Source organism: Rhopilema esculentum, chromosome 20 (assembly GCF_057945365.1).
Source record: "Rhopilema esculentum isolate cy_ngs chromosome 20, ASM5794536v1, whole genome shotgun sequence".
In the NCBI taxonomy this organism is placed as follows: domain Eukaryota; kingdom Metazoa; phylum Cnidaria; class Scyphozoa; order Rhizostomeae; family Rhizostomatidae; genus Rhopilema; species Rhopilema esculentum.
The window spans coordinates 12,232,808-12,260,115 of NC_142834.1; the positions used below are offsets into that span (position 1 = coordinate 12,232,808).

General features: G+C 34.7%; 3 protein-coding genes across 8 annotated transcripts in view; all 3 read left to right on the forward strand.

The window, feature by feature from the left end:
• The window catches only part of LOC135687477 (atrial natriuretic peptide receptor 1-like), a 60,855-nt gene extending 59,400 nt beyond the window's left edge, over nucleotides 1-1,455 (forward strand). For 5 of the 6 annotated variants that reach the window (XM_089114411.1, XM_089114410.1, XM_089114412.1 and 2 more), the window contains one exon: nucleotides 1,034-1,455. The gene's annotated coding sequence lies outside the window, so the exon portion shown is untranslated. Of the gene's footprint in view, nucleotides 1-409; nucleotides 497-1,033 lie in introns of all 6 variants that reach the window. The other variant, XM_065204044.2, reaches the window with a different exon arrangement.
• A 3,525-nt stretch (nucleotides 1,456-4,980) lies between these two features.
• Nucleotides 4,981-18,623, forward strand: LOC135687478 (uncharacterized). Its single transcript, XM_065204045.2, has 7 exons — nucleotides 4,981-5,527; nucleotides 6,842-6,896; nucleotides 8,502-8,603; nucleotides 9,213-9,329; nucleotides 11,789-11,845; nucleotides 13,066-13,198; nucleotides 17,213-18,623. The coding sequence occupies exons 1-7, from the start codon at nucleotides 5,337-5,339 to the stop codon at nucleotides 17,449-17,451; spliced, it is 894 nt and encodes a 297-aa protein (XP_065060117.2). The 5' UTR covers nucleotides 4,981-5,336; the 3' UTR covers nucleotides 17,452-18,623.
• Nucleotides 13,976-15,192, forward strand: LOC148957871 (uncharacterized; the record flags this gene model as incomplete). The annotated part of the gene is given in 2 exon segments (XM_089114419.1): nucleotides 13,976-14,446; nucleotides 14,448-15,192. Coding segments are annotated over 2 exon segments (702 nt in total), but the record flags the coding sequence as incomplete, so codon positions are not given.
• Nucleotides 18,624-27,308: the final 8,685 nt, after the last annotated feature.

The following is a 27,308-nucleotide window of genomic DNA, read 5'->3' on the forward strand; positions in this document are numbered from 1 at the left end:
AAAGAGAAAACATAAAGTTTTCTTGAAAAGTCTCGACTATTTTTGTCGGGGATTGTAGGTCATTCAATGAAGGCTTCTTTCTTTGGCATAACCAAATTTCTTTACTAGTTTTTTATTGAAACTCAGCAAAAAATGTGAAATCATATTTCCTATCTATGTTCAGTTGTTCAGTAATTGGGTGAGGGTGGTATCAAACAAAGTGCTCAAGGTAACATCACATTTTAGTGATCTAAAGATTACATTTCATGATTTGATCCCTTCAACAACAAAGTTTTTGCAAAATATTAACAGAATATACAAAGAAATGCCTCAATTTGAAGCTCTGTTGTCCTTTATAAAGTCGACAAGTATATTGCAAAAGGCATATTGAAGCTTTTTTGCAAGCTGTTTTTATTCAATTTCATATCAGATTCTTTGGAAAATCATAACCCTTCAGACATAGGATCATGGCTGGGCTTATCAGAAAACCAACCCTGCAAATTTGTGAAAGATAAAGGTGATCTATACAAAGTACTAGTGTTAGCAATTGTAATTAGTGATGTAATAAAATAACTGCTGATGCTCCATATCTTATTTGCTCATCTCTTTGGGATTCACAAATTTGGGAACACTTTGAATATCTGTCCATGTTATGTTAATTGGTGGGATTGTTGTGCTATATTTTATTTAGTAATTTGCAATCTTTTCGAGTATTTGGATCGATTCAGGGCATGTTTGACTGTACTTGTTTAATGTAAAAAGTTTGTCAGCTTTGTTAGTCATGTGGTGGAGTTTGACAGTCAGGGTATTCATTTATTTGTAGCCTACTTGCAAATGTAAAATATTAATGTAAAGTCTTCTGTTAGCTTCATCCATTCAGAATTTAGATTCTGAAATAATTGGGAAAGACTGTTTGTGATTGATAGAATGAGGTAAAATCTCTTTGAGTTTAGGCAAGGTCAGATTTATCACCATTTTGACAAAGTTGTTGCATGTTAATTTACCAATCAGTTAAATGTAAGGCCCTTTGTACAAATTCAACATCTTTTTTCAGGGATGCTGATATTATGAGGCAGAAGCAACAGGCCGCTGCAGCGAAGAAAGAAACAAGTGGGGAAAAATGACATCTGCCTATCAATCAAGATTTTATACAATTGCTCATTGCAAAAGACTGACAAGTTATGCAGTGGATCTGAAACTGTTTATAGTAGTTTATGGTGGTTTATAAGAGAAACATTGTATTTTAAAGACTGACAAGAAACTAATTCAGAATCATATTTGGATTATATCATGATGTAGACTTATATACTTGATGTTTTCAGTGAAGCTCTTTATTGGAAAATGTTTCAAAAAAAGCAGAACACCTTTTTGCTTCATGTGCCAAGTGTTAGAGAAATTTTTTGAAGCAATGAAGTAATTTTTGAATGATATGAAAGATGCTCAATTTTTCCATTATCAACAATTTGATCTTTTCAATATTGAATTTTAATTTTGTTTTCGTTCATGCTTAATTATAATTATATACTTTGAAAAAGATGGCCCTGGGCTACAAGTGGTGGTAGGACTCAACAAGGTTTGTGTCACCACAATATACCCTCAATTGTGATGCAATGGCATTCTTTTTTCAGCTGGAGACAAGCTAACAATTAGAACTGTGCCTCAAGTTCTTTTTTAATAATCCTGAGTCTCGTAGAGGATATCTGCAATAAAAAAACAGTAGTATATTATTGGAATGTTGTTAGCTTTACTCCAGTTGTCAACTGAAAAGCTGATTCGTTCAATATCAGTCATCAATGCCATCTCAATGAGCATTCAAACCAGTTGTATCAGAATACGAAAAATTGACTTTTTCAATCGAACCTGGCCCGTCTTTTTGCGTCCGAAATTCCGAATTATTTTGCGTCCGAAATTTTCGCAAGACATTGTTGATGTTTTGAAACCTTTTATGTACGCCAAATAATTCAAAAGACATGAACCAAAAAATTTCTCTACGCCTTGAGACGTGAAAGTGGGACTTCTTAAAAATCAATAACTGAGTTACGAGAAGCGCTTGCAAATTGTTTTCTACAAGGTAACAAGCTTTCCGTGAATTTTGTCAAGACTCAGGCCATGATTATTGGATTGTCACCAAAGCTGAGTAAAATTGATACACCAACGGTACCACTTTCTCGTTTTCAAGTAAATGGAAATAATTTTGATTTTGTGAAGGAATCGAAGTGCCTTGGTCCCATGATTGATGATAATCTAAAAATGGGAGAGCACTGTTAAATGTATACAAAAGATCTCTAGAGCTTAAGGATTTTTAAATTACGCTAAACAATATGTATATCTTAGTATTGTTCAACCACATTTTACACTATTTTTTAAAAGAACAATTTTATAAGAACGCGAGCTTCAAAATTGGTCAAAAGTTAAAAACAAATTAAGAACAAGATTTTTAGCTATGTGTGGGTATTTTTTCAGTGAATATCCAAACTTGTCGGCAAATGAAGGTTTTCTCACTCACTTTGTTGGGAATTGAGGCCTGAACACCTCCTTAGAGCGAAAAAGCTAGCAATAGCACTGCTTACACCCTCTTAATTTAAGAACAAATTAAGAACAATCCAGCCTTAGATTTTTGAGAGAAAAAAAACAGTCAACCTGAACTTAAATCTATGGGTTGGTATAGAAAAATTAGTGAATACAACATGCACCTCGAGCAGCATACCGTTCCCTCTACAACGCGTATAAATGCTTGATGATACTTAGCTGCACCCAAGTTTCCTTTGAAAGAGTATTCAGCGGTATTGATTATTCAAGCGAAGAGTAAACTTGATCACGAGCAAGTCATTGACCAATTTGCTGATCCATCTGCACTTTTACGAAAAGAGTTTAAACTCTGAGAGCTTAAAAAAATTTTGATCTTGATTCTTAACTTAATATGGGATTTTAAACCCTGTTTACACGAGAGGAAAGGTATGGATCCAATTGGGTCCGAATTTACGAATTAAAATCGATATAATGCTGCTGTTTAGCGCATTGCTTTATTATAAATTTTTATTAAATTAATCGTACTTTAAGGCTACATTTTTAGTGGGTGTGACTCAATTTTTCCGCCACGCCCTAAACCGGGCCCTTTGAGTTTTCTAGCCACCCTGCAATTTTGACGCCAGACCGCCCCTGTCTTAGCTTAAACAAATTTTCTAATTATTGGGAGGGGAATTATTGCAAGTAGGACGGGGTCTATCTCATAGAACGTCTTGCTTAATTTATGATGATGTAATAGAGTGTTAGAGATACTTTTTGGAATAAGGGGGTTTTAACTTAAGTGACCTAGTAAAATTTTGTCACCATTCACATAATTCTTACTCTTTCAAAGATCTTCATGTACCTAATTGGACTTGCTACAAGTCTCTCTCTCTCTATTTCTCTATTTGTTTATAAGTCTGAAGAAAAAGAAAGAAAAAAGAGAATGGAAAGGGAAGGAGAGAGATTTATAAAGCAACTCCAACAGGAGCGTCGTGGCGAATGAATTATGTCGAAAAAAATTTCCGACAAAATTTCTTGCTGCTGTTTAGCGCATTGCTTTATTATAAATTTTTATTAAATTAATCGTACTTTAAGGCTACATTTTTAGTGGGTGTGACTCAATTTTTCCGCCACGCCCTAAACCGGGCCCTTTGAGTTTTCTAGCCACCCTGCAATTTTGACGCCAGACCGCCCCTGTCTTAGCTTAAACAAATTTTCTAATTATTGGGAGGGGAATTATTGCAAGTAGGACGGGGTCTATCTCATAGAACGTCTTGCTTAATTTATGATGATGTAATAGAGTGTTAGAGATACTTTTTGGAATAAGGGGGTTTTAACTTAAGTGACCTAGTAAAATTTTGTCACCATTCACATAATTCTTACTCTTTCAAAGATCTTCATGTACCTAATTGGACTTGCTACAAGTCTCTCTCTCTCTATTTCTCTATTTGTTTATAAGTCTGAAGAAAAAGAAAGAAAAAAGAGAATGGAAAGGGAAGGAGAGAGATTTATAAAGCAACTCCAACAGGAGCGTCGTGGCGAATGAATTATGTCGAAAAAAATTTCCGACAAAATTTCTTTGATTTGTTTCAATCTAATAGAAGTATTTCATGTAAATGTAAGGGGGGATGGAGCAGAAAAACTCATAACTTTTCCCTTAGCTGGAAAGATATTTCAAAGGCACTTCCATCTTTTGTCTCTGTTTCTTCATACTTACAGAGAGCGTCCCTGACATCCGTAAGTTAGGGAAAGGATAGAATGAAATTACTACCGGAGGCGGCACCATGGTTGCCGCGGAAAGGAGGAATTTTTTATAATCTAATGCTTCAAATTCGACGGAAATTGCATTTTTTGAAGGAAATTTTAATAAGAAAATTTCATTCTAAATTGAATATCCACTGGGGGAAATTGATGATTTCAATTGACTTCTTCCTTGTTTTACCTTACGCAACATAAAATCATGAATTCTCAAATCTGGACAAAATTTCAAAAGCTGGTGATAGGCACAAATTTGGCATTGTCCCGGTCTTTAATATCAAATAAAAATATAAATGTTGACCAATATTGACCAATTTCCATAGCCAAATTAAGCCCTTTAAGATTCGGATTTTAACTGACAAGATGCAAGCAGCAAATTACTCTATGGTATGAATCGATAAACTCTTAGAAATCGTTTTGAATTGTGGAAATCTAGTATTTTCTTTACCATAGTGAATTTCCCCCTAGAAATTACGGTAAGTACTTTAGTCCAAGTAATCTATGTTGCTTAAAGTTTAAGAATTACCCACAGCTCAAGTTTGAGAATTTTCCGACAAAACAATAAATTTTCCGAAAATCCTTGAAGGCAGAGGTGGTCACGGCCCCCTGCACCCCCGGCCAGGACGCCCTTTCAAGTCCAGTACCCAAATCAAGATTCGTGATTTTTAATGATGTGAAATGATGTGTCTTTTCAGCAAGCTAATTATCTCTGCAGTTGCCATTTTTCAGCATTATATGCCGAAAAAAATATGTAAAAAAGGCTTGGTTATCCCCACACCAGAGTGCTTAGCACATTATTGCCTAGCGACAGTGTCTGTTGTGATGGAGAGGATCAAAGATTTTGTTTTGTGGTTGTTGCTGTGATCAGTTCGTCGCGTCCCCCACGCCAAGAATGGCCGTGTTTGTTTTGCCAAGGTGCTGATTTCAAAATATTTGAAATGCATTGGACAGCAATTTTGTATACAGGATAGGAAGCTTGGATTCTTGGTTTGTCTGCACGGAATACACTTGCTTGGACTGAAAGTTACCTTTGGTGTGTGGTGTGGGGCAACGCCGTTTGATAATTTCAACCTTTCGATAGGTAGTCCGCCATGGATGTCATGCAGAAGTTTAGAGAAAGACTGAGAAGGTCCTCGAGTAGCGATGTTCAAAGTATTTGTATATCCACCATTCCAGACAAAGTTGTCACAAAAGGAAACGAATTTGCTACCAGCCAAGGCGTTATCCGAAGATATTCGATTCCTGCCAAAACAAGGCTAGGTTCAGATGTAAAGCCTGAAGGGTAAGATCGTCTTGAATTAGAAAAGAGGTCAAGTAAAGTTATTTAAAGATCTCTAAAGCATAAAAAATATAGAGAGCATAAACAATATATTGAAAAAGTGATAGTATTTGTAGCTTGCCCCAAAATTACATCAGCTGTACATTAGGGGAAGAAATGAAGTTATTGCAGGAGCGGGATAAACAATAGCAACAGAAGGGTTGTTCGTTGTAAATAGGATTTCTATCATTTTTAGAGAGGCATGGTCCCAGAAAAAACAGTAGCCCTGATATGATATCACTATCCCTTTAAGAACTTGATTTGGAGCTTAGGTTGATTCAGTGTTTGTTGACAGCTGTTAACGCCTCTCCCTTTTAGAAATGACTGCTTTCAGAAAGAAGGCCTGGATGTTAAATGAAAAATACTAGGATATGGCCTTGTTTTACCTGAAACAAACTATTTTGTTTCTTTATTTATTTGAAGGTCATTGCTGTGGTCTATGCCCAATACTACCTAATGAAAGTATGATGAAATGGATCAAGATAAAGATATATTTTGAGTGCAAAGTTAAATAAATTCAACTTGAAAGCAGTCATGTATCAGTCAGACAGAATGACGTTACCCCTGGGTTTTAATGATAAGTGGTTGTCTACAGTTCTAAATGTGAACATTTTCTAGGCCACAATATCACCTACTAGCTTTTTCTTGATCTCTTTGCTCTTAAAAAAATCTGATGTTATAAGATATCCAATTTCCCCAGAAATACCTGCAGCCCACATCTTGAAGTCATCTTGATTCAAAGCATTAAATCTTTGTTTGTTTCTTAAAGTATTTATTATTCATGGTGAAAGAGTTTCTATCCAAAATGTTACTGTTTTGTGGTTCTTTTGTTAATAACATTTTGCTTTTGAATAATTGAAATATTTTAGAATCAAAAATCCGCTCTTGCAGCAAACATTTTTTTTCCTCACATAAACCAGTTTCACTTATAAATTTTTTCAAGACTTTACAAATGAAAAGATGCATAAAACAAACAGAACGAATGGTCTTAAAGACATCAACCTATTGTTTTTATCAATCTTAAAATGCACATATATTTGTTATCTTGTAATTATGAAAGATAATATTTGAGCTTGTATTTTGAAAATCAATCTATTGTTTTTTTCAAAAATGCTACATGCTTGTTACTAGATCTGAAAGTCGTTTCTGTCATGATGAAGTTCTTCTCTAATTGATTTAATCTCTTTTACAACACTTTTTAGCTCATTAATGATATAAAAGCTTTTGATTCATCATAAACATCATCCTCATATAATTTTTTATCTTTTTGTGTTCTAGATCAATGTGTCAGAAAAGTTATTTTGAAGGTAGTAAAGCGGCAGTAAACAAAGAGGTATATCATTACTAGAATTCTAAGCCCAGGCCCCCAAAAAGCCAAATAGATCCTTGGGTATTCCAGGTGTGCCAGGTCCTCATTTTTTAGGTGTTAATATATTTCCAATGTGAACCTCTAATATATGGCTTACCAATGAGATTACCATATATGGCTTACCATAGGACTAGGAACAAATAAAAACACAGACTAATACATAAACATTTTCTTTCGACCTCCACCAAATTGTTTTTCTCAATATAAACTGATGTAGAGCCTCCCTGCTTACATTTTTATGGGATCCTAGATGCTTTAGATGCTTCTCTGGAAATGGCCTTTCTCCACCCCTCTTCTCACTGGGCCTAGCTAATTACTCAAGTCTTGTTGCAAACAGTGGCAGCAACATCCGCTAGGCTGGGAAGGGGAGTAAAAAATTAAGCCATACCCTTTTTCTGTCAAGAAACACCCTGTTACCAACGAGGTGTTTCTCATAACCGTAAGGATATCCATGATCTACTTTTGGTACATGAAGCCAGTTTTAGAAACACTCAAGTGCAAGGAACTACCCTTCCTCCTAATGTGATGCAAACTGATTTGTATTATGCAAACTTTGCTTTCTTATCTCAGAATGCTTCATGTCACATTTGCCTAAATATTTTCAAACCATATGTCACAGACCTTGCCCAAAAGGTGCTTGATTGAATGAATGTAAGCACCTGAAGCACTATAGAGAGCGATTTAATGAGCACTTTAAAATGTAAAATGATATTGCCAGGAAGCAAGATATTGTCTTAAAATAATGATGAGCAAACCTAAAAAACTGTCTCAAATGACAGCAATATAATAATTTATTAGATTTGTACAGTTTATCCCATTAATCTTTTATGCTTGATTTTATACCTGGTTTTTCCAAGACTGCTTCTACAAAAATGCATTTTCAAATGAAAATGTTGCTTTCCATGCATCAAAATACAAACATATGAAAAATTTGAGAGTTGAATCTTTTGAAAACACAATAATATTTGAAAATGCATCGTTTCCCATACCAATTATTACTAATAAATGCTACACAATATCATACCCAAGGCCCAGGGGTGTGGTGCTTTGGGAACACAATCCCCTATCAATGCCAAATAGGATTTTTACTTGTGCTACTGTTTTTCGCAACATTTTGCATGCCCCCTCCCAACTTTTTGCAACATTTAAGCGCTTACAGTTTGTCAGGAGCTTGTTTAGTGGAGCACCTTCATTTTGCCTAGAACAAGGCCTGATGTCATCACCACAAAATCTTACATTTTCTTGGAATTGTAGATCTTATTAGGTATCTTACACTTTTGAGTAACCTGCTTTTTAAGGCATTAAGCCTGTGGTATCAATTTTTGTTTGTTTGCAATTCTCAGCTGTGCCGATTAATATACTGATAAAAATACAAAATAAGTAAATAAAAAAATTGCTGCTGTTGCTAGCTGCAAGTTTCTTGGCATGAAGATGTAACTTCTCTGTCAATTCAGTAGGCATTTTCTTGTACAACAGTTCAGAAATTTGGAGACCAATTTCCATGCTTAAGATTATTTGTCATAAGCACATACCTAGGGCCTAATGACCAGTTAGTTATAATTTGTTTAGAGTTGTGGCTCTCCAGAAAGGCAAAACATCTTAGATGCCTACAAAATACTGCAGTATGAAAAGGCCGGCATTGAAGTCAAACTCCAAAATTCACAAGATAAGGTACAGTATGAGGGTTTGAAGCATTTATATTTGAGAAAATGAAATTGCTATTTAAATGTTGTAATGTTAATTCTTAGTTAAAGTTAGTTGCAAAATCTTGCTGCTCTTTTAGCTTTTTTCATTTGTTGCTTTTTATAATTTTTAATTGGTTTCCGTTTTACAAGATATTTCAATATGTTTTGTGTATATAATTGAATCATGTTAATTTGAACCTTAAAAAATGGGGGGTTGAGAAAATGAGCCAATTGAGTGATTGTCCAACTTATCATAGGTATAGTTTTGATTTGGAAAGGTAGGAAAATCCAATGGGAATTGAACATTAGTCCAACTTAGTGAAAAATGGAATTATCCGGGCTACCATGTAATAAAATACCACTGCACATTATTTTCAAATAGGTTTTAGATATGGTGTAATATTTTCAAACAATTTTTTGGTGGTTCAATATTTAAACTTTTGTTCATAATTCTCAATAATTTTCTTGTTTTATGGTCTGTGTCAGTCAAGGAGTTTATGTATGTTTTGAAATGTTTGCTTTTCCAATGCTATTTATAACGTTTTCCCTTGCTTTTTGCAATTCTGACCAGGTTTTGTTGTTAACTATATTTTAGTTAAAAGAGAGAGATGCGACAATAAAAGAGCTCAATGGTATTATTCAGCAAATCAAAGAGGATCGTTTACAAGATGAAGAGGTGCGATATCAACGCTCAATACTTGCAAAAAGACAGGTAGGTTTCCAAACTTATGTTTTTTATTATTTTGAATTATTTTTAGAATTTATCTGATAATTTTGTGCTTCCTTGAGATGTGGTGTGTTTCAAAGGATAAGAGACTGGTTTTATCAAATGGTTGTAGCCAAGCAATAAGTTAGTTTAAAATGACCACATTCTTTTGTCTCACATCTGGGGCTCCATTCAGGCATTTCTAAGCAATAATATCTTTGATGCCCTTGAGGTCCTTGCTGATAATATGTCCATTTTTCAGAATAGCAAAGCCTATATACTTAATGAATGGAGTGAACAAGTAAAACTTTGGTGCATTTCCAGCCTTTAAAAGCTGTTAAATATCTCTATGGGCCTACTAGAAGGAACTTTTTTAATTTATGGTCCCAAACTTTAGAACATGTTGTTAAAAGGCGGGAAGCCTTCATTTAGCTTTGATTGTTAAGATTTTACAAAAATTTGACAATTCTGGGAGGATGGGTTACATAGGTGTCCTCCTTTGACATGAAATGATCCCACATATTACTTTAAAGTTAGTTTTCCGCAATTTTGGAGAATTTCTAACAAGGACTTCACAGTAAATAAGGGTAAATTTTAAAATTGGATAAAATGAAAAATTTAAACCAATTTTGTAAGATCATAATGACAAAAGCAAATGCACATAGGACAGGTATTGAAAAATCATACATTTTTGCTATATTGCTAAAATAATAATTCTTAGAATCTTTCTTTGATATCTGGTGTCTCCAATGTCATATAAATGAGCAGGACAATTATTTCACAGTTTTGAAACCTCCTTTCACAATTAACTTAGCAATTGATAGATTCTTAAAGTCCGCTTGCTAAATTTGCAGATCTTTGATGTATTATCTATATTATCTGTGATATATAATCTGTGATAAACTAAGAAGAAATAGGTATTTATGGCCTAAGATTGACATGACTGACAAATTCAGTTTGCAAGTGCAGTTATTGTGGGTGAAATATTATATTTGTATGTCTACTCAACTGATTTTGAAGAAAGCATTGAAATGAAGCAAATAGCCTTCACCTTAAACTGTATTTCATTGTTGACAGTTTCCTTCACTTTAAATCACTTTATTGGCACTACTTGCTCCGGATCAAAATGAGGAAAATCCAAGTCTAATAACAGATTTGTATCAACATTCCTTTTTAGGAATCTTATTATATCTTGTTGGGCTGCCCATAGAAATTTATATTATGCTGCCAAATACACCGAATTACAATTACCATCCTAGATTAAAATGGTTTCTAATCGAATCGTATACAAATTGGTGGCATACTTTCCTTTCAAGGCATAGTTTCATAAATTTAGCGGGTGAATGGAACTCAGTTGATCCATTTTGACATTATGGAAGAAAGAATTTTTATTTGATCAAATGCTGAAAAAAACTTTTGACCGTTTTTTCTAATGAATCTTTAAGAAACAGTATAATGTTTGTTGACCAGAACACCTTGAATAGACCGCAGGTTAATTCAGAAAATTGGCAATTTTAGATTCTATGCAGGGTTGAACAAAAGCGGCATCAAATTTTCTTGCATTTAAAACCTACATGTTTACTTCTAATTCCATTTTATAAGACTGTATTATTGCAAACACTAAAAAAATGTTTGCTTACAGCATGCAAATGAAATTGACGGTGAGTTGACAAATGAGCTTTAGGTGCCTTCCTCTTCAAACTTAAATAAATCGTCTTTCCAGTATTGTTGATCAATCTGTCAATATTTTTTTTCGTTTATTCTTTCTTTCCTTCAATCTTTCATTGCTCGTCCTTGTTTCTCTTAAATTACATCCGAATTTGGTGCCATCGATATTTTCTTGCTTCTTCTCTCGTTTAGTTTATCTTGTAATTCTCCAGTTAGCCATGCTTTTTAGGCCCATTTTCCAGTGAGGTTCTTTCTTTTTTTCCCTCTTTTATGTTTTCCAGGAAGCTGCTCTTTTTTTCCTTTCCGTGAACTCCTGATCAGTTCTTCTGTACATAAACAAATTCTTAGAGTTAGATCAAACAAGTCCCCAGAAGAAGGAAAAATTGACTTACAGATACTGCATTTTGAAAATGCCAGATCTAAAACAGCTTTTGATCGATGAAAGAATTTGTTTTATTTTTATTACCTATTTGTAGCAATTCGAATATGTAATTTTAAAGCTTGCACTTGCAGTATCAACAACTAATGCTGTTTTAATAACATTTTATTTCTTATCTGTTTGCTTTCTTTGAACATAATTTATTGTGTAAAATTTCTCTTGCATTTGTCCCACATAGGGAAAAATCCTTTGTTGATTTTGAACATATGTTTTCAGTTCTTTTTGCCCACTTTGCGTATCACCAAGTCTTGTGTAGTATTGAAGCTATGGAAGGCATTGCTGTCTGCCTTATTTAGCTGTAAAAATCTTTTTTAACTCTCCAGGTCTTCTATATATGTATACAATCTTTTTTAAACAGTATATCGACAGTTTGGAAGCTGAAATCGAGAAGATGAAGGTGAAAATTGAGCAAGATGTAAGTTTTATATTTCAGAAAGGTAAATTTTTAACCGATGAAAGTTTGGAAAAAGAAGAACAATTTAGTTCTCTCTTTCTAAGAATCGAATAGATCTGCTGAAAAATTTTATTTTAGAAAGTTGAAAATACTGACATTTGTTGTTTATGGAACCTATCATAAGCGGCAGTATGTAATAGGATTAACAAAAAGAAAAGATATGTGTGAAATTTGCAGCTGTATACATGGTACTCAAAATCAGATTTACTATGAACAAATAGTTCCGGGAGGCCATTAGATGTCCGCCAAAAGATAAGCAGAGGGATTCAAGAAGGACAGGATGAATGTCTGGACATAATCACTATTATCTGATTAAAGTTGTCTATAGTTTCGGTTGGGAAAACAACCATACACAGGACAGAAGTATGAAGAAATTATGATTTTTTGTCTTTAAGAAATGAGTTTGAAATGCAGAATCCTTCGATTGCAAAGAACGAGAGAACAGTTAGAATTCGGGATGTTTGGAAAGTTCAATTGTCTTGAAATTTCTGATGCATCTTTTGATCTAAAGAACTAGAATCTGGTTGAAGGGTTTTTTTGGGGGGCGGGGGGAGAATCAGCTGTCTATCCTTGGTTTACTTCATTGCGAATAAGAAGACAGAGTTTTTAGCGTTTTTGAGCTATCAAGTTTTTGCATGTCCAAGGCCTACGCATCTAACGATATAGAATTTTCATATAAGTTCTTGGAAATAAAGTTAGGTTTTCTGGTTGGTTTTATAACTAAATTCAAATCGAGAAAACTTAGAATAGATGATGGTTCAAAACATTTATTTGTCCAATAATTCGTTTTTGATAGGATTCATTTTTCTAAAGTGTTTATGTTTTATTCTAACATCCATATTGTTCTTCTTTTGCAATTTTTTATTTTTTTAACAGACATACTGTTTTGCTATGTTGTAGAGGATCTTTGCTCTTAACAAATTTGGTTTATAAAAAGTGCTCATTTTGGCAGGGAGTTTTGTAAACAAAAACTTATGTAAATTGAAGATTGTGCCCTGTGTTCGAGTGGTTATAGTCCATACTGATTATATGTGCCATGAAAGCCTCTAAATTTTAGAGCTTTGATAACTGTATATCATTGTCCACTAAACTGACTCAGCTGTGTTTAAAACCTTTCCTCTTATATCCTTTAGCCAAATTGATAGTATATTTCATCTTCAATCCGTTATGTTCCTTCACAGAACATCGAGGTTGAGAAAAGGGTAAAAAAGGCAAAGAAGCAGGTTGCTAGGACAAAACAAGAATGTGCTTTGAAGATCTTTGAAATTCAGCAAGAAAATGCTTCACTCAAAGAGCATATCAAAACGCTTGAAGGTAAGGGAATCTTTGATTGATTGATTAATTGATTGATTGATCACTGCCGTGTAGTTTAGTGATTGGCAGGGATCAGTGATCCCTCGGCGTCTGGATCCGTCTCCTGTAGCTAGTGACAAGAAAGTAGAAACAGGGCTATGCCTAGGTTTTGAAAGGTAACATGGCGCCTGTTCGATTTGAAATACCAGTGCCGAAAAGTATACAATCTTGCCGACATAGAAATTCTCATACTTCTAATTGATAGACAGTACGATGACAAAGAAAAAAGACATCATGTATTCATCAATTTCTTGCTACATCGTGAACAATTGCAATTAAGACAAATCCATTTTAGACATTAAGACAGTTCCAATTTAGGCATTACGACAAGTCCTTTAGATTGAATTAAATAATGTTTCGACTCTGGCTAGAGTCATATTCAGTATAATTACAGGTGAGAAAAAAAATCGCGAGAAAACTAAACTTAAGAACATCGCTCTTTCGTTTTATTATGGATATGATGTCCACCAAATGCCGTTTAATGTTATTAAAGCTGAAATCGTTGCTCTTAATAAATTATGTAGTAATTAGGATATTGTCATTACCCGACCTGATAAAGGTAATGGTATTTTAACTCTTAATCGCTCTGATTATATCAATAAGGTTCTTTCTATACATAATGACTTTTCTAAGTTTTCACAATTAGATACTGATATTCTTGATCTTTGTCTGAAAAGAGAAAATAAACTCATCCGTGTGCTTAAAAAGGAACTCATCACTGATGAAGTATATCACTAACTCTTTCTTTCTGGTAGCACACCTGGAATCCTTTACGGACTACCTAAAGTTCATAAAACTGACTGTCCGGCGAGACCTATTCTCTCTGCCATTGGAACATACAACTATAACCTTGCCAAATTTCTCGTTCCTATTCTTCAACCGCATACTTATAACCAATACACTACTCAAGATTCTTTCTCGTTTGTTAATGAAATTACATCTCTTCCTAACCGCTCATTATATATAGCTAGTTTTGATGTCTCTAGTTTGTTTACTAACATCCCTCTTGATGAATGCATCGAACTCTGTATTAATTGTATTTTCAATAACCTTGACTCCTTCCACTATTTAGATTGCAATTTTGATCGTGGCAATTTTCGCAAACTTCTTTGCTCTGCTGTTAAAAACAACCATTTTATTTTTAATGGTAAACTCTTTGATCAAATTGATGGTGTCGATATGGCCTCACCCCTTGGTCCCGTTTTGCTCTTGAAACCCGTTTTTTAAGTTAATGCCCCCGGAATTTAAACCTGTCTTTTATCGACGTTATGTTGATGATGCTTTCTGCCCATTTGAGGACCCTGAACACGTTAGTCTTTTCCTTCAACATGTCAACAAATTTCACCCTAATATTAACTTCACTGTTGAAGTTGAAAATAACGATTCCTTACCATTTCTTGATGTCTTGATATCCAAAACTCCTGATAAATTTTCTACTTGACTCTACCGCAAAGAAACATTTACGGGGCTTTTCACTGATTTTGCCAGTTTGTCTCCTATTAATTACAAACTTAATCTTGTTAACGTTCTGATCTGCGGCGCTTTTCATATTTGCTTTTCGTATGTAAATTTTCATATCAACCTCTGTAAGATTAAAACCATCCTCAGTAATAACTGTTTTCCTAAATCCTTTGTTGATAAGTCAATCCGTGTCTTTCTTGGCAAACAGTTTAAACCTACTAATAAAGCTTATAACCTTGACGGTAATAAACAGCTTCTTTTGTTCTTTTTACCCTTTTTAGGAAACTATAGCCTCCACATTAAGAAAAACATTATTAAGCTCATGCAAAAAATGCTACCCTGATGTTCAGCTGAAATTCGTGTTCAGATCACCTAAACAAATCTCTAATTTATTTATCTTTAAAGATCGTCACACTCCCCTTTCGTGCTCTAACGTTATTTACAAGTTTACGTGTAGTGGCTGCAGCGCCACTTATTATAGGAAAACATCTCGAAATCTCATGATTCGATGTAGAGAGTACTTGGGAATCAACAAACAACGCCAGGGTGTTAAAACCCCTAGTCCTTCTTCCATTCACGATCATATTTCCAAAACTGGACACGTAGCTTCTCTTGAAGATTTTTCTATTCTCTCCAAAACAAACAACTCCTTTGATCTACTTATTCATGAAAGCCTCCTTATACACAAGGACAGACCTTCGCTTAATTCCCAACAGTCCTCTATTCCCATGATTTTGTTCTGACTTTCTTTACCGCATTGTTTTTTTGTTTGGCCTTTATTCCTTGTTTATCTCTCTAGGTTGTTTATTCCTTGGGTCTTCCCTCTCGTCCTGATTGCTCCTCCGGCGTACTTCTTTATCACATGATTTACGATCCCCTTTGTTTAGCTTTTTAGTATTTAAGCTGATTTTTTCTCGCCTTTAATTATACTGAAGATGACTAAAGCCAGAGTCGAAACGCTATTTAATTTAATTTAATAGACTTGTCGTAATGCCTAAATTGGAACTGTCTTAATGGATTTGCCTTAATTGGAATTGTCCACGATGTAGCAAAAAGTTGACGAATACATGATGTCATTTTTTTGTCTTCATACTGGTTATTAATTTCATTATTAGGCTGCGTTGTCCGGAATTCTCATGCTTCATATTTAATCATGTTTAGCTAAACATTTATTTGATTTTTTCTCGCAGTTTTAAAAATGGTTAGGTGCATAAACTTCGTATCATTAATCGCAAAAAATTTTTGACGTGGCAACAGTTTTCATGCAAGTTGAATTCAGACTGAGCTTTGCGCATCAAGAGCGCATTTGTTGCGTGTTTTTGCACCTAGAAAATAATCTATAAACGCAAAACAGGATCAATGAGGTCTTTTGTTTGCTCTAATTAGCTTCAAGCTACTGTGTCAGCCAATGTTAGACTTTTATGATATTATTTCTCTTATTAGGATCATGCTAAGGTGAATCTCATAAATTTTTCACTTAGTTGCCTTGGTGGCCTTCGTATTGATAAACAACATCACACTTTTATCATATTTTTGATAAGCATCACCTGCATCAGATCTACGTGCGCTATTTTCTGCTGCAGAATTGAATGGGTAAAAGCACCAGGGCTTCTTTTAAGTCAACATAATGAACAAAATCATTAGCACGCTACGGGAAAATTTTAGGGTCAACTTTCATTTTTGTAAATATAACAATTTTTTTTCATTTAAGTTACAAAACCAAATATAAATTCAGTTTGAAAGGCCTTCAAAAGGTGCAAATTCAAAACCAGAATTGATTGTAACTAGTGCAAAACCGAAACCAACTGTAACTAAACTGAATCGCATGAAATTTATCCGTCTTAGACCTTGGAAGGTTATTTTGCATGTTCAAGAGGCAGTCGCTCTTGCAATAAGGGTTATAGTGTTACATTTATTGATCGGTCTTCACAGGGGGGGGGGGGGGGGGGGGGGGGGGGGGGGGGGTCAATATAACCTTTCCACCGATCTTATCCACAAATTTATAAAATATCTTTCTATACGTTTTAAAATGTTTTAGGCTCAATAAGCCAATTATAGAAACTCAGATTCAGTTGAATGCAAGGAGAACATAGTTACATTTGCTTTTTTCAGCCTTTTTCTGTTGATTTATTTCATTCCTCCTCCAACTTAAAAATAACTATCTTCTATATTTGCTGTTTCGTTTAACAAACCGTTCAGACTTTTTACTTTGGTATATATACTTTTTTAATTTAACCATGCAATGATCGGGGAATTTTTAGATGATTTTTATGATCATAAAAATTTACAATACACTACTACAAACTACAGTACAATAATGATACCAAATGGGGCACGAAATTTCATAACAACCTTGTGGCCATTCAAAATCTGTTCCAAAGATGATGCTAGGCGAGACACAGAGGAAGTGTAAATGTATGCCAGGCGAGACACCCAGATGGAATTCCTCTTAGATATTGCTAGGTGTTTTCTTTGTTCGTGATTATAATGATCATTTTTCTGTATTTTTTCCAGTCAACATAGCAACAAATGACAGAGTTCGCAATGACAAAGCCGACCCAGAATCAGAACCGAACAAAGCGCCTAGCCTCGTTAATAACTGTAAATCGAAGCACGACTTAGTTGTTGAACTATCAGAACAAATCTCTACATTAATTCAAGAAAATCTGATTCTCAATGAAGAACTTCAAGTTGCAAATGATAAACTATTGAAATACACCAGTTCTAGGAAAAGCGCGAAACCTCGGAGCTAGGTAACAAGTTTTAAAATTGGTTCATACGTCTATTAATTTCCTATTACTGTTCAAATATTAAATGATTGTAGAATAAAAGATTATATCTTTAACATTCTTATGATAGATAAAGGAAATTCTTTGTATAGCATTTTATAGTAGTTTATGTATTTGACAGATAAAATGTTTTACAATTATGAAAATCATCAATAGTTTATTTCTAAAAATGACGATCAAAATTTCAAATGTTCTTTTTATTTTGCTCTTTGGCGTAGCAATCTGTTGTGACGACATTTCATGGGAAAATAGTTGATTTATTACCCGACCTAAATGGTCTTTCCTTTCATTTTTTCGTATTTTAGTAAAGGCAAGATTTATTTTGTACAGCTAAAACGTTATAACACAATTGTTCTTTGTAAGTCCAAGTGCAAATTTAAAAGTGAATTCCAAATTCCCTTGTTTGTTTGAGAATGCATTTAGAATATTATACAGGGAGGCTATTAACTGTGAACGAGGTAAGTTGTCCAATCTGCATTTAGTTGTTTTTAGTTCTATTGTGACTAACACTGTCACAAATCTGGATCAATTTTATGATTCAAAATCAGTTTAAATTTTCTGAATCAGTATATTTTCGGTAATTTTCTTTAATTGAAACACTCGAGCAGCGAGACACTGTTCATATGTGATAAAACCAATGTATTTCGTTATTATTAAAAGACATTGATACAGCCATTTGAATAGAACAATATTTTCCCATGTCCTTTTGACTTTAAAATCCAGCCTTGTTACACCGCAGATTGAATGCTCGTTATTGTATTGTGGTGTTTTCGAAATGGACAAAAATAACGCCCTTGCCAAGCACCAAAGCCCCCCAGAACTAAAACTTTCGTTATTTCATGAAATCTTGAGGATCTTTGCTTCGTCTGTATTTTTTATTTTGTTTGTTTGATTTGTATACTAACTCTAGAATTTATACTCTCGAATTCTGTTTAAAATCTGCGAATGTTCTTTGCTCTAATATAATTCGAAGCCTAAATGTTCTACGTTTGGGACCAATACTTTTCGCATTGGCCTAATTTGATCTCTGATGGACGAGAATCCCTGGTTTTAATTTTCTACGAGTCGCTTATGAACCTCCTTCTACGGCTGTAAATGGGGAATTCGACGTCATTAATCACGTAATGTCTACTGTTTCTTGGAGATTCCCTGTCTACTCACCTTAACTATTTTTCTTCTCTCTTGTTTTTGTCATTATCGCTTTCCATTTTCATTTCGTCTTCTGGCTTTTCGCTGATAATCGATTCAAAAATCTTCGTAAATTTGTCGCACTGTTTCACAATAGCATCGCAATGATGGCAGATTATTCCGATCCGCCCTCATCTCGTGTTTTCAAACCTACATTTCGGCTTCACTTAAAGAGACACTTTATCATTACTATTTCCAGGCTGTTAATTCATGCCGGCGTAATTTATCGGTAAAAAGAATTTCAAACTTTCTGAAGTTCATTTATTCTTATTTAAGCTCCAAAGTTGTTTTTTAACCTTATTTCTCATTAACATTAATGCGTTATTTTCCTATCTTTGCATAAATCTTTCTTTTTTGAAATAGGACCTTCATAATTTGATAATATCAATGCCATTTGAAAAGTTTTTTGTCGTTCATTGAGCGTCATTTGAAATAGTCAAGCCGCAACTATACTTAATCTACTATGTCTGCCAAACCTCTGTGAAACGCCGATAGTGATACTTGGTCTTGAGCATAGTTTTCATTTAGTTTGGTCTAAATCATTTAGTTTTCTCTGCTACTGTCATTGGTTCCCGAGAGTTTGGTTTTATTTTAGTCACAGATTTTTAATATCTACTAAGGCTCACGATTTTAGACAAGAATACACTGGTAACAGAATCAATCAACTTGCGCTAAATCAACTCATGTACATGTAATGTAAATTTACACAATAGGTTTCTTAACAAGGAAGAGTAACTGATAATTATACAATAAAGTCTAGAAACAGACTTGCTTTCACAATACTGTTTTAAGTGCAACTGTAAAAATCATTTGCGAGACAAATTTAAGGTTGAAATTGTAATGGATGATATGGCTTTAAATATCGATCTATATGGCGTTTTGGAACAGTGGGATCTACTTTGAATAATGTGGATTTTGAGCCCTCGTTTCTCTAAGAACCTAAGAGACACATTTTAAGGGACAAGACAACTGATAAAGGCGAGAACTTCAAAATAACAGAATAGGTAATAGCATAATTCCATGGTACTTTCATTAGTAGCCCTCTATCGGTTAAATAATTTGAAAAGGGACTATTTCCTTTATAGCGGGAAAGCATTCATTGTTTGCTTGTATTTTTGTTTATTTGTTTATTTATTTTTTTCTTTATTTATAACTCTGTCATGCAAAAATGTCCAATGACACATTATAATGATATTTGATAGGTTTGAGACTCAACTTGAACCTGTGACGGCAATGAATGCAACATAGCAAACGCTACCACAAGTTTATAGCAATTTTACCTACGTGAGTGAACGCACGTACTTTCACACTTTCATTATTTGTTTTATTTTCGTCACAAGCAAATAATTTTAAAATTTCACAACCTATTTAACAATTTTAAGATCTTTGCTGCACCGAAAATCCAATCACGAGCAAAACGGATCGATTGACACCCCCCCCCCCCCCCTCCACTTCACTTTTCTCAGCCCTCACTTCAATAATCTCATTTTCAAAAAAGAGACATATTGACTACTCGTCGATGTTTTGTTTGTTTTTGTTTGATAGTGGAATATTGTGGTAAGATCAAAGCAAACACCTGTAAATAGACTTCGAAACAATCATTTTGAATGAATGAGCACTTCGCTGGAGAATTTTTTGGTTGTACTGTAGCATGTGAAAAGGAAGTCCCATGACTGTATCAATCATCAAATTTGTATTGTAAAAGACCATTTTAAACAAATCATGAGACATGTTTTATTTAATGCTTTTAACATGCATCTAGGCCCATTATGTTAGGGAGAGAAACGAGCAGAAATTTTCTAATATGTGAGGCAACCCTCCGACCTGGAATCGAAGAGGATGCGTAATAATGACCAAGTTCAATGCGCATGCTCGAGGCCGAGGGTTGCCTCATTCATTCAAAGACTTCTCTTGTTCGTCTCCCAAACAATATTGCAGTCCCACAACAGCATTTAACGAAACATGTAATTAAACAAGACTGTTCAAAAGACAAAAGTTAAATTTTCATTTTTTCAGGATGGTAATTAATGCCTACCAAAAGATATTATAATGGGTACGGGGAAGATATTTAATCAGTGTGATAAAATTGAAACGTTATTGCAACAGTTAATCGGCATTACATTGGCAAAACGAGCCAAAAATACTGTATTATGATATTCGCTATTTGAAACTCCTTTAATCATTGTCTAATTGCAGTTTGATAAACTCATAAATGTACATAAAACAAAACTAACGGACCACCTTGCGTTTTACGTCAGCATGAGTCCACCAATACTTTATAGTCGCCCCCCTTTATTAGCTTTTTTACCTCAATCGAATTATTCCTTGGAAATATTTGTCTAAAATGTTTAAAACATTGCCGCTTCCAGCTTGCAATTTTCAATTGCTTGGTAATTTACTTATAAAATGACCGTTGCTCTATTTTCTATAACTACCCTTCTTACTTAATAATTAACATCATAGAAGTTAAATCAATGGGAATGCTCAAAACTTTCAATGCAACTCCTAGCACCTGTCTGTATAAACCCAACAGGTTTTTTCATAAAAATGAAACTTATCTTTTCAGAAAATTTATCTAGGAACATCAGGATCCAGTAGGTTTAGACGTCACCGAATTCTTTGAACAACTCCATTTTTCATTAACATAAAGTTTCCAAGCAACTAATTCTCAGAAGAATTTTCAAAGGAGGTTTCCAAAGGTAACTTAAATACTGGATACGTCAGTATCAATCAACTAGAACAACATTATAAGTCATTTTTCATGCAAATGTTTTATCCAAAAGGAAGCATTTAATAACGTCTTTAACAAAGCAAAACAACAACATTGCCAGATTTTTTGTAACAATTGTAACGTATCAAAATTTCTGTAGCAGCTGATCTTTGAAAGTATAGGACTAAACATAATTGAAATTGAATTTTTCGAATACTAAATATTGAAATAGAAACGCATTAAAATAGCATATAAAATTATTTATCTTATGACCACACCCTAAAGATTGAGACACGCCCTTTCTATCGGCAAAAATCACTACCATGCTCCTCCAAAAAGTTTTCTTTGACTTCGCCCCAGGATCTACCTTTTCATTTACTATCCATTAACTTTTTGCATAATTAATCAAAGAAATTTTTGGTTGATATAAACATACTATATAAAGATTATAAATTCGGTATAAAGATCGATCAGGTGATTCTCTATCAAACGTCAGTACCCTCAGACTTTTTCCGACAGTAGATGTGTATTTTTCAGGGGCCTGAGAAGTGTATAGCAACAAAGTTTGAACTGAAAGGGGGGGGGGGGTTGATGGGACACAATTACTTTCTTGCATAGCCCCGCAAAGTGAATCATAGAGGATCCTGGATTATCAACCCTATATCAAAATAAAAAGTTCATAGCTGATGCAAAGGGAGTTTCTTGCTGCACAGTTTGATAAAAAAATCATCGATTTAGGGCACGTACAAGTTTGCAAAATTTCCTGATATCAAATTGCATGAGAGGCAAAATATGTGGTGTCTTGATCATGTGAAGCATAAAAATTCTGTCTTTGCAATCAATCAGAAAATTCCAACCCCTCTTCAAGACAGAAATGAAAGGACCAATGCTGATGAAAGGGGATGAAGAATTGTCAAATGTTCTATCCATCATTTCACCGTCCTTGCTTTTACATTAAAAAAATTTCATGGGCGTTTCTATCCTAATCCCCACCCCTAACTTCTCTCTTGACGCTCTTAATGCAGTCTCGTGATTTTGATTTTCAAGCACTTTCAGTCTTGCAGCTTGGCATAGCTGTACTAAAAACTCCACTCTAGCCTTTTTAAATCTCACATGAACAGGTTAATTTGGCTACGTGTATTGTCTATAATGTCACATACATAATGTTTATGTCAGTCAGAAACGCCTGTGAAGATAATCAAGCTATGGCACATTTCAAATACATATCATTTAAGAATTTTCATTTTTATCTCACATCTCGCACCATGTGAAATGCTTAATTGCTACAAATGTTTGATCTGTTCTCCATAGGCCATGTCTACACGCCAAGGCCACCAAAGCTTAAACCGTAGGGACTCGTCTAGCAGTAGTAATGATAGAAGGAAATAATGGCTACAATGCTGTACGATCATAATAACGAAATACCACTAATTTCAGGTGACATGCTCATTAGAAAAGTTCCTTTTTTCATTTATTTTCGCTTCTTTCATAGCTTACATATTGTCAGTTGGTGTACATTGCGTGATACATTTGCTTTCATTTTTTATCAAAATCATTCTTCCACGTTACCCTCAGACTCCCACGTTTCTTACGATTGTACTTGTTTTTTATAGAACAGTTTGAAATGTTAGTACAACACTGGTTTCAAACTGGTTTAGAAAATATAAATGCCCTTGTTTTACCTGAAACCAAATGCAATCATGTATCTATTTGTGTTTATATTTGCATTCGTAGTATTGTAACCATAGCATAAAATAGCGGTTCATTCAATTGGTCCGTTTTTGTTTCAACGTTTGTCCGACGATAAGCCATCTGAAAAAATGTGGACATAGAATCGTATTTCTGTAATCATTTATTTAGTGGAAGTGTGTCTAAAAATATCATTGTCACAGACGTAGGTTGACGCGTATCTTGCTGTGGTAGAGCTTTAGCTTCAGATTTAAGTTACGCGCAACAGCATAATCCTATAAGAAAAATCAATTACAAGCCTTTTTTTACTGTTTGTCTAAATTCTCCAATGCCAGACTGTCATTTGAAATGCTTTGAAATCTTCTCCAATTGAGGAGAGTTGCTTTTTTGCTAAAATAGAAGAAATGGGACCAGGGTGTGCCCTGGGAGGACTTTAGTGGGGCTAATCCCCTCTTAACAAACAAGTACATGTTTGGTTGCTTGAATTTGAATTCCTTACTTTAAAATGTGAACCAACCCTTAATCATACTATTGATTTTTCCATGAAGAAGCCATTTCCATCAGCCTTTAAGATTCGGTGAGTAGTTTGAATGATTTCATAAACACAAAAGAGAATCTTTAACAAAAGTGAATTGGGTGGTCTTGGGTAGTCTAGAAGATGGCTTCTTCAAAATGCCTCTAACACAGTCCCCCAGGCCCACGCCAAGAATTTCAAAATGGAGAGGCCAAGTTCTTGACTTGAACTTGAATTCACTGCTTCAAAACAGGGCCTCTTTGGAAATATTTATTGCTTGCAAAAAAGTGGGGGGCCACGGCCCCTCCAGTCCCTCCCCCGGTGGCGTAGGCCCTGTCCCCTTTCTAACGTTTTAGAAAGGCAGCCCTGAATGGGACTAATAAACAATATAATTTATACAGAAATACGTAGGAAAATCTTGAAGCTCTCCTCTACTAAAGCTACAAATAAACTACAATTTTTAAAATGTTTTGGAAGAAAAAAATTGCAAGGACAGGGGATCAAGGCTAGTTGAGTACCCCAATTTCCAGACCGCGCCCTTTTTAAGCACATCAAAAATGAGGAAGGTTTTAAAGTAAGATATGCTTGGCCAGAGAAAAATTGACAATTTTCCTGGGCTCTGGTATCGTGGTTTCCAATAACTATATGATGCTGGACGTTGGTGCCTTTTTAAAAAGAGCACGCAAACAGATAAACTTCCTTAGCCGTTCTATCTTCCATTCTATATTCAAAATGAGAAGACCCTTTCAAACTTTTCCAGATAACAAACTTCCATCATATGGACGGTGGTGTAGATAGGAAAATTCATAGGAGAGACGAGTAGTTTAAATTTTCTGACAAAAATCTAATAAGCATTTTATTTTTTCGTATATTGGAGCAAAACGTGACGATAAGATAAACATTTTTTCAAGATCTGGTTTCATAAATTATATTACTTGAAGATCTTCCTGGTTCTCTCCTCTAAGAAAATATTTTCAAGTACATTAATTGAAGGAGATTGCCAATCTGAGCATTGAGAGAAATGCTTATACTAACCTTTGAAACCTTTTTACTCACAATGTAAGTAAGATAAAAAAGTCAGCCACGTTATATTTCCGACAAGATCAGAAATTTTCCCATAAAATAACAGTTTAGCTGTACAGGGTTTTTTGCCCCTTCTGACCCTCCTCTACCTACGCCACTGCATGTAACTGGCACACGCTAGTAGTATTTCTAATATATCAAATATCATACATATTATAAAGGTCTTCCAGTTTAACATGCTCACGTCATTTCATCTGTCCCTTGACGTCATTTCATCTGTCTGAGATAAACTCATTGAACTTTATTTCCATGGACGAAAAAAACTAGTGAACAATGCTTCACTTTCAGTTCTTTTTAGAAAATGTACGAAAATGCCCATCGCAAAAAACTGTTTTCTTTCTTAGAATTTCCCATTAGGTATTTAATAGCTCGTTTTTTGAACAGCTGTGCCTGTGCCCTCCTAGTGCTTCCTACTTTTCTGTTTGCTTTGTTCATTTGTTTTATCCCTGTATTGGTTTCCCTAGTCTGATGCTTTCGTTTTCCGTTAAGTGTTTAGTTTCATAATAATAATAATAATACATTTAAACTTGTATAGCGCGAAACCAAATAAAAAGCTTATTTATCTTTGGCGCTTTACAATATCTAATGACCAGTGTCCTGTGTATCTAAAAGTATAAGGAAGTTTGAAATAATGTACTTTAAGGCGTTTTTTAAAAAGATAAACAGTTTCCGAAGTCCTAACTTCTGATGGAAGAAAGTTCCAAAGTTTAGGCGCACACACTGAGAAAGATCTGTCTCCACAAGTCTTCAGGTGAGATCGTCGTTCACGGAATGCGTCATAACCAGTTGCACATTTACTGAAATCAGCCTTTGTACAATACCTTTCGATTTTTTCGTCCTCACCTATCAGCTGTAAGTAGACTATGTTGCAAAATATAAGACCAACACTCTCTGTACAAAACCCTTTGTTAAAGGAGAGGCATTGCATTGGATGACGCCCTTGTTATGTTTCTTATACACCAAAGCCGTCGTAATGAACTTTTTACCGGGAGAGCGGGTGCATAATAAACGATAGGTTGGTTTTTGCCCACGCTTGTAAAAGCAAAACAGAAAGCGCAAAAGCGAAATGTTGGGCTCAAGATTCATTTATTAAGACACAATTAATTTCCAATCCATAGAAGCTCTGGTACACTGAGTAATTTACTCTTTCAAGAATCTGATATCAAAAGAATATAATACTTTTTAGGAGTTTCATAACCGGAGATCACTAGGGGGATGTCACCCCAAAATTCCAGAAAATTCCCCTTTCTTGGATGGGCCGGCCCTCTCTATACCTTTTTCTTTGGGTACCCCTCTTCCTACCCATGAGTACCCCTCTTCCTACCCATGAGTACCCCTCTTCCTACCGAGGCCCCAAGCCTCGAAATGCTTCCAACAGCAATGTTGAGCAGTGGAAGTTTTTTCCCAAAGCTGCTCAATAATCAAGTAATGGTTGGGCATTATTTCCTTGAAGGAGAGTGGGGGTTTAGGAATTGTTGTGGTTAGCCAAAAAGGTGATATAATCTGTATGTGTCGATTCCACTTGATTCAATTTCATTGTTATATAAAGTACTCGATTACACAGAAAGGAGATCTCGACTAGGGAATCCCCAAAAATGCAAGGTTCGTGTGTAAACATTGAAAATTTCATCTGGATGCATAATATTCAAGTTCTTTGTAGCAGCATATTATGGGTTAGGATTTAAATTCTTCAATCCATCTTATCATAGCCAAACTTTTTTAAAGGCAAACTAGCATAGACTAACTAAGCACACCATACATGGAAAGCTTCTTAAACCCTGCCTTATATGTAAACACCTCACTGTTCTATGCCACGCCGATCCAACGCGATAATGAGCAGAGTTTATTGATAACTTAAACGCTCAATATGGCTTGGTGGTGCAGTTTGAATCCAAGAGTCATGATATTTCAAGTGTCAGATTCTTCTGGAAGCACAAGCGAAAAGAGAGGATATTCAACATTTTCTGATACACTCTTCTTTCACAAAAAGATGCATTATGAACGAACGCTGAGGTTCGATTTGACAAAAATAGAAACAACGTAAGGACATGTCAAGTCTCAGACGAAAAGTTAGACGAAAAGTTAGACGCAAAGAACTAACGATTTTGAAGTCAATTCTCACAAGAACTAAACGGAACAGATCTTATCAGTTATTCAACTGAGTCACTAAAAATGTCAGGAAAAACTGCCATTTGATAGTCTTAAAAACAGTTCATAGTGAAGATATAATTTAAAATAAGAACAAAATCAGTAACAGTTTAGTCTCAAATTATCCATAAATCATGAACATCAAGCCTCGATCAGCTCGATCTAAATTATCTGTATCTTATTAAAGATAAGATTCAAGACTAGAATTGTTTAGACTAGAATGTGATTCAAGTTCACATTGCAGACGGTGAGAAGGCTCCCTCTTTCTAAATCTATGGCCGGCCTTTATTTAACCCAAGGGTTACATAAATTGTTTGAGTATTCTCTATATCTACGTCACTTACAGGAACAAGGTCAACTGAGGAAACCATAGATACCTTTATGGGTATAACCCATTATTGGTTTCTGTCATTGGCTCAGGGGAATGTCCCTAAGACGGACCAGCATGCAATGTACTAGAAAATTACTCTGTAATGGCTATTGACAGAA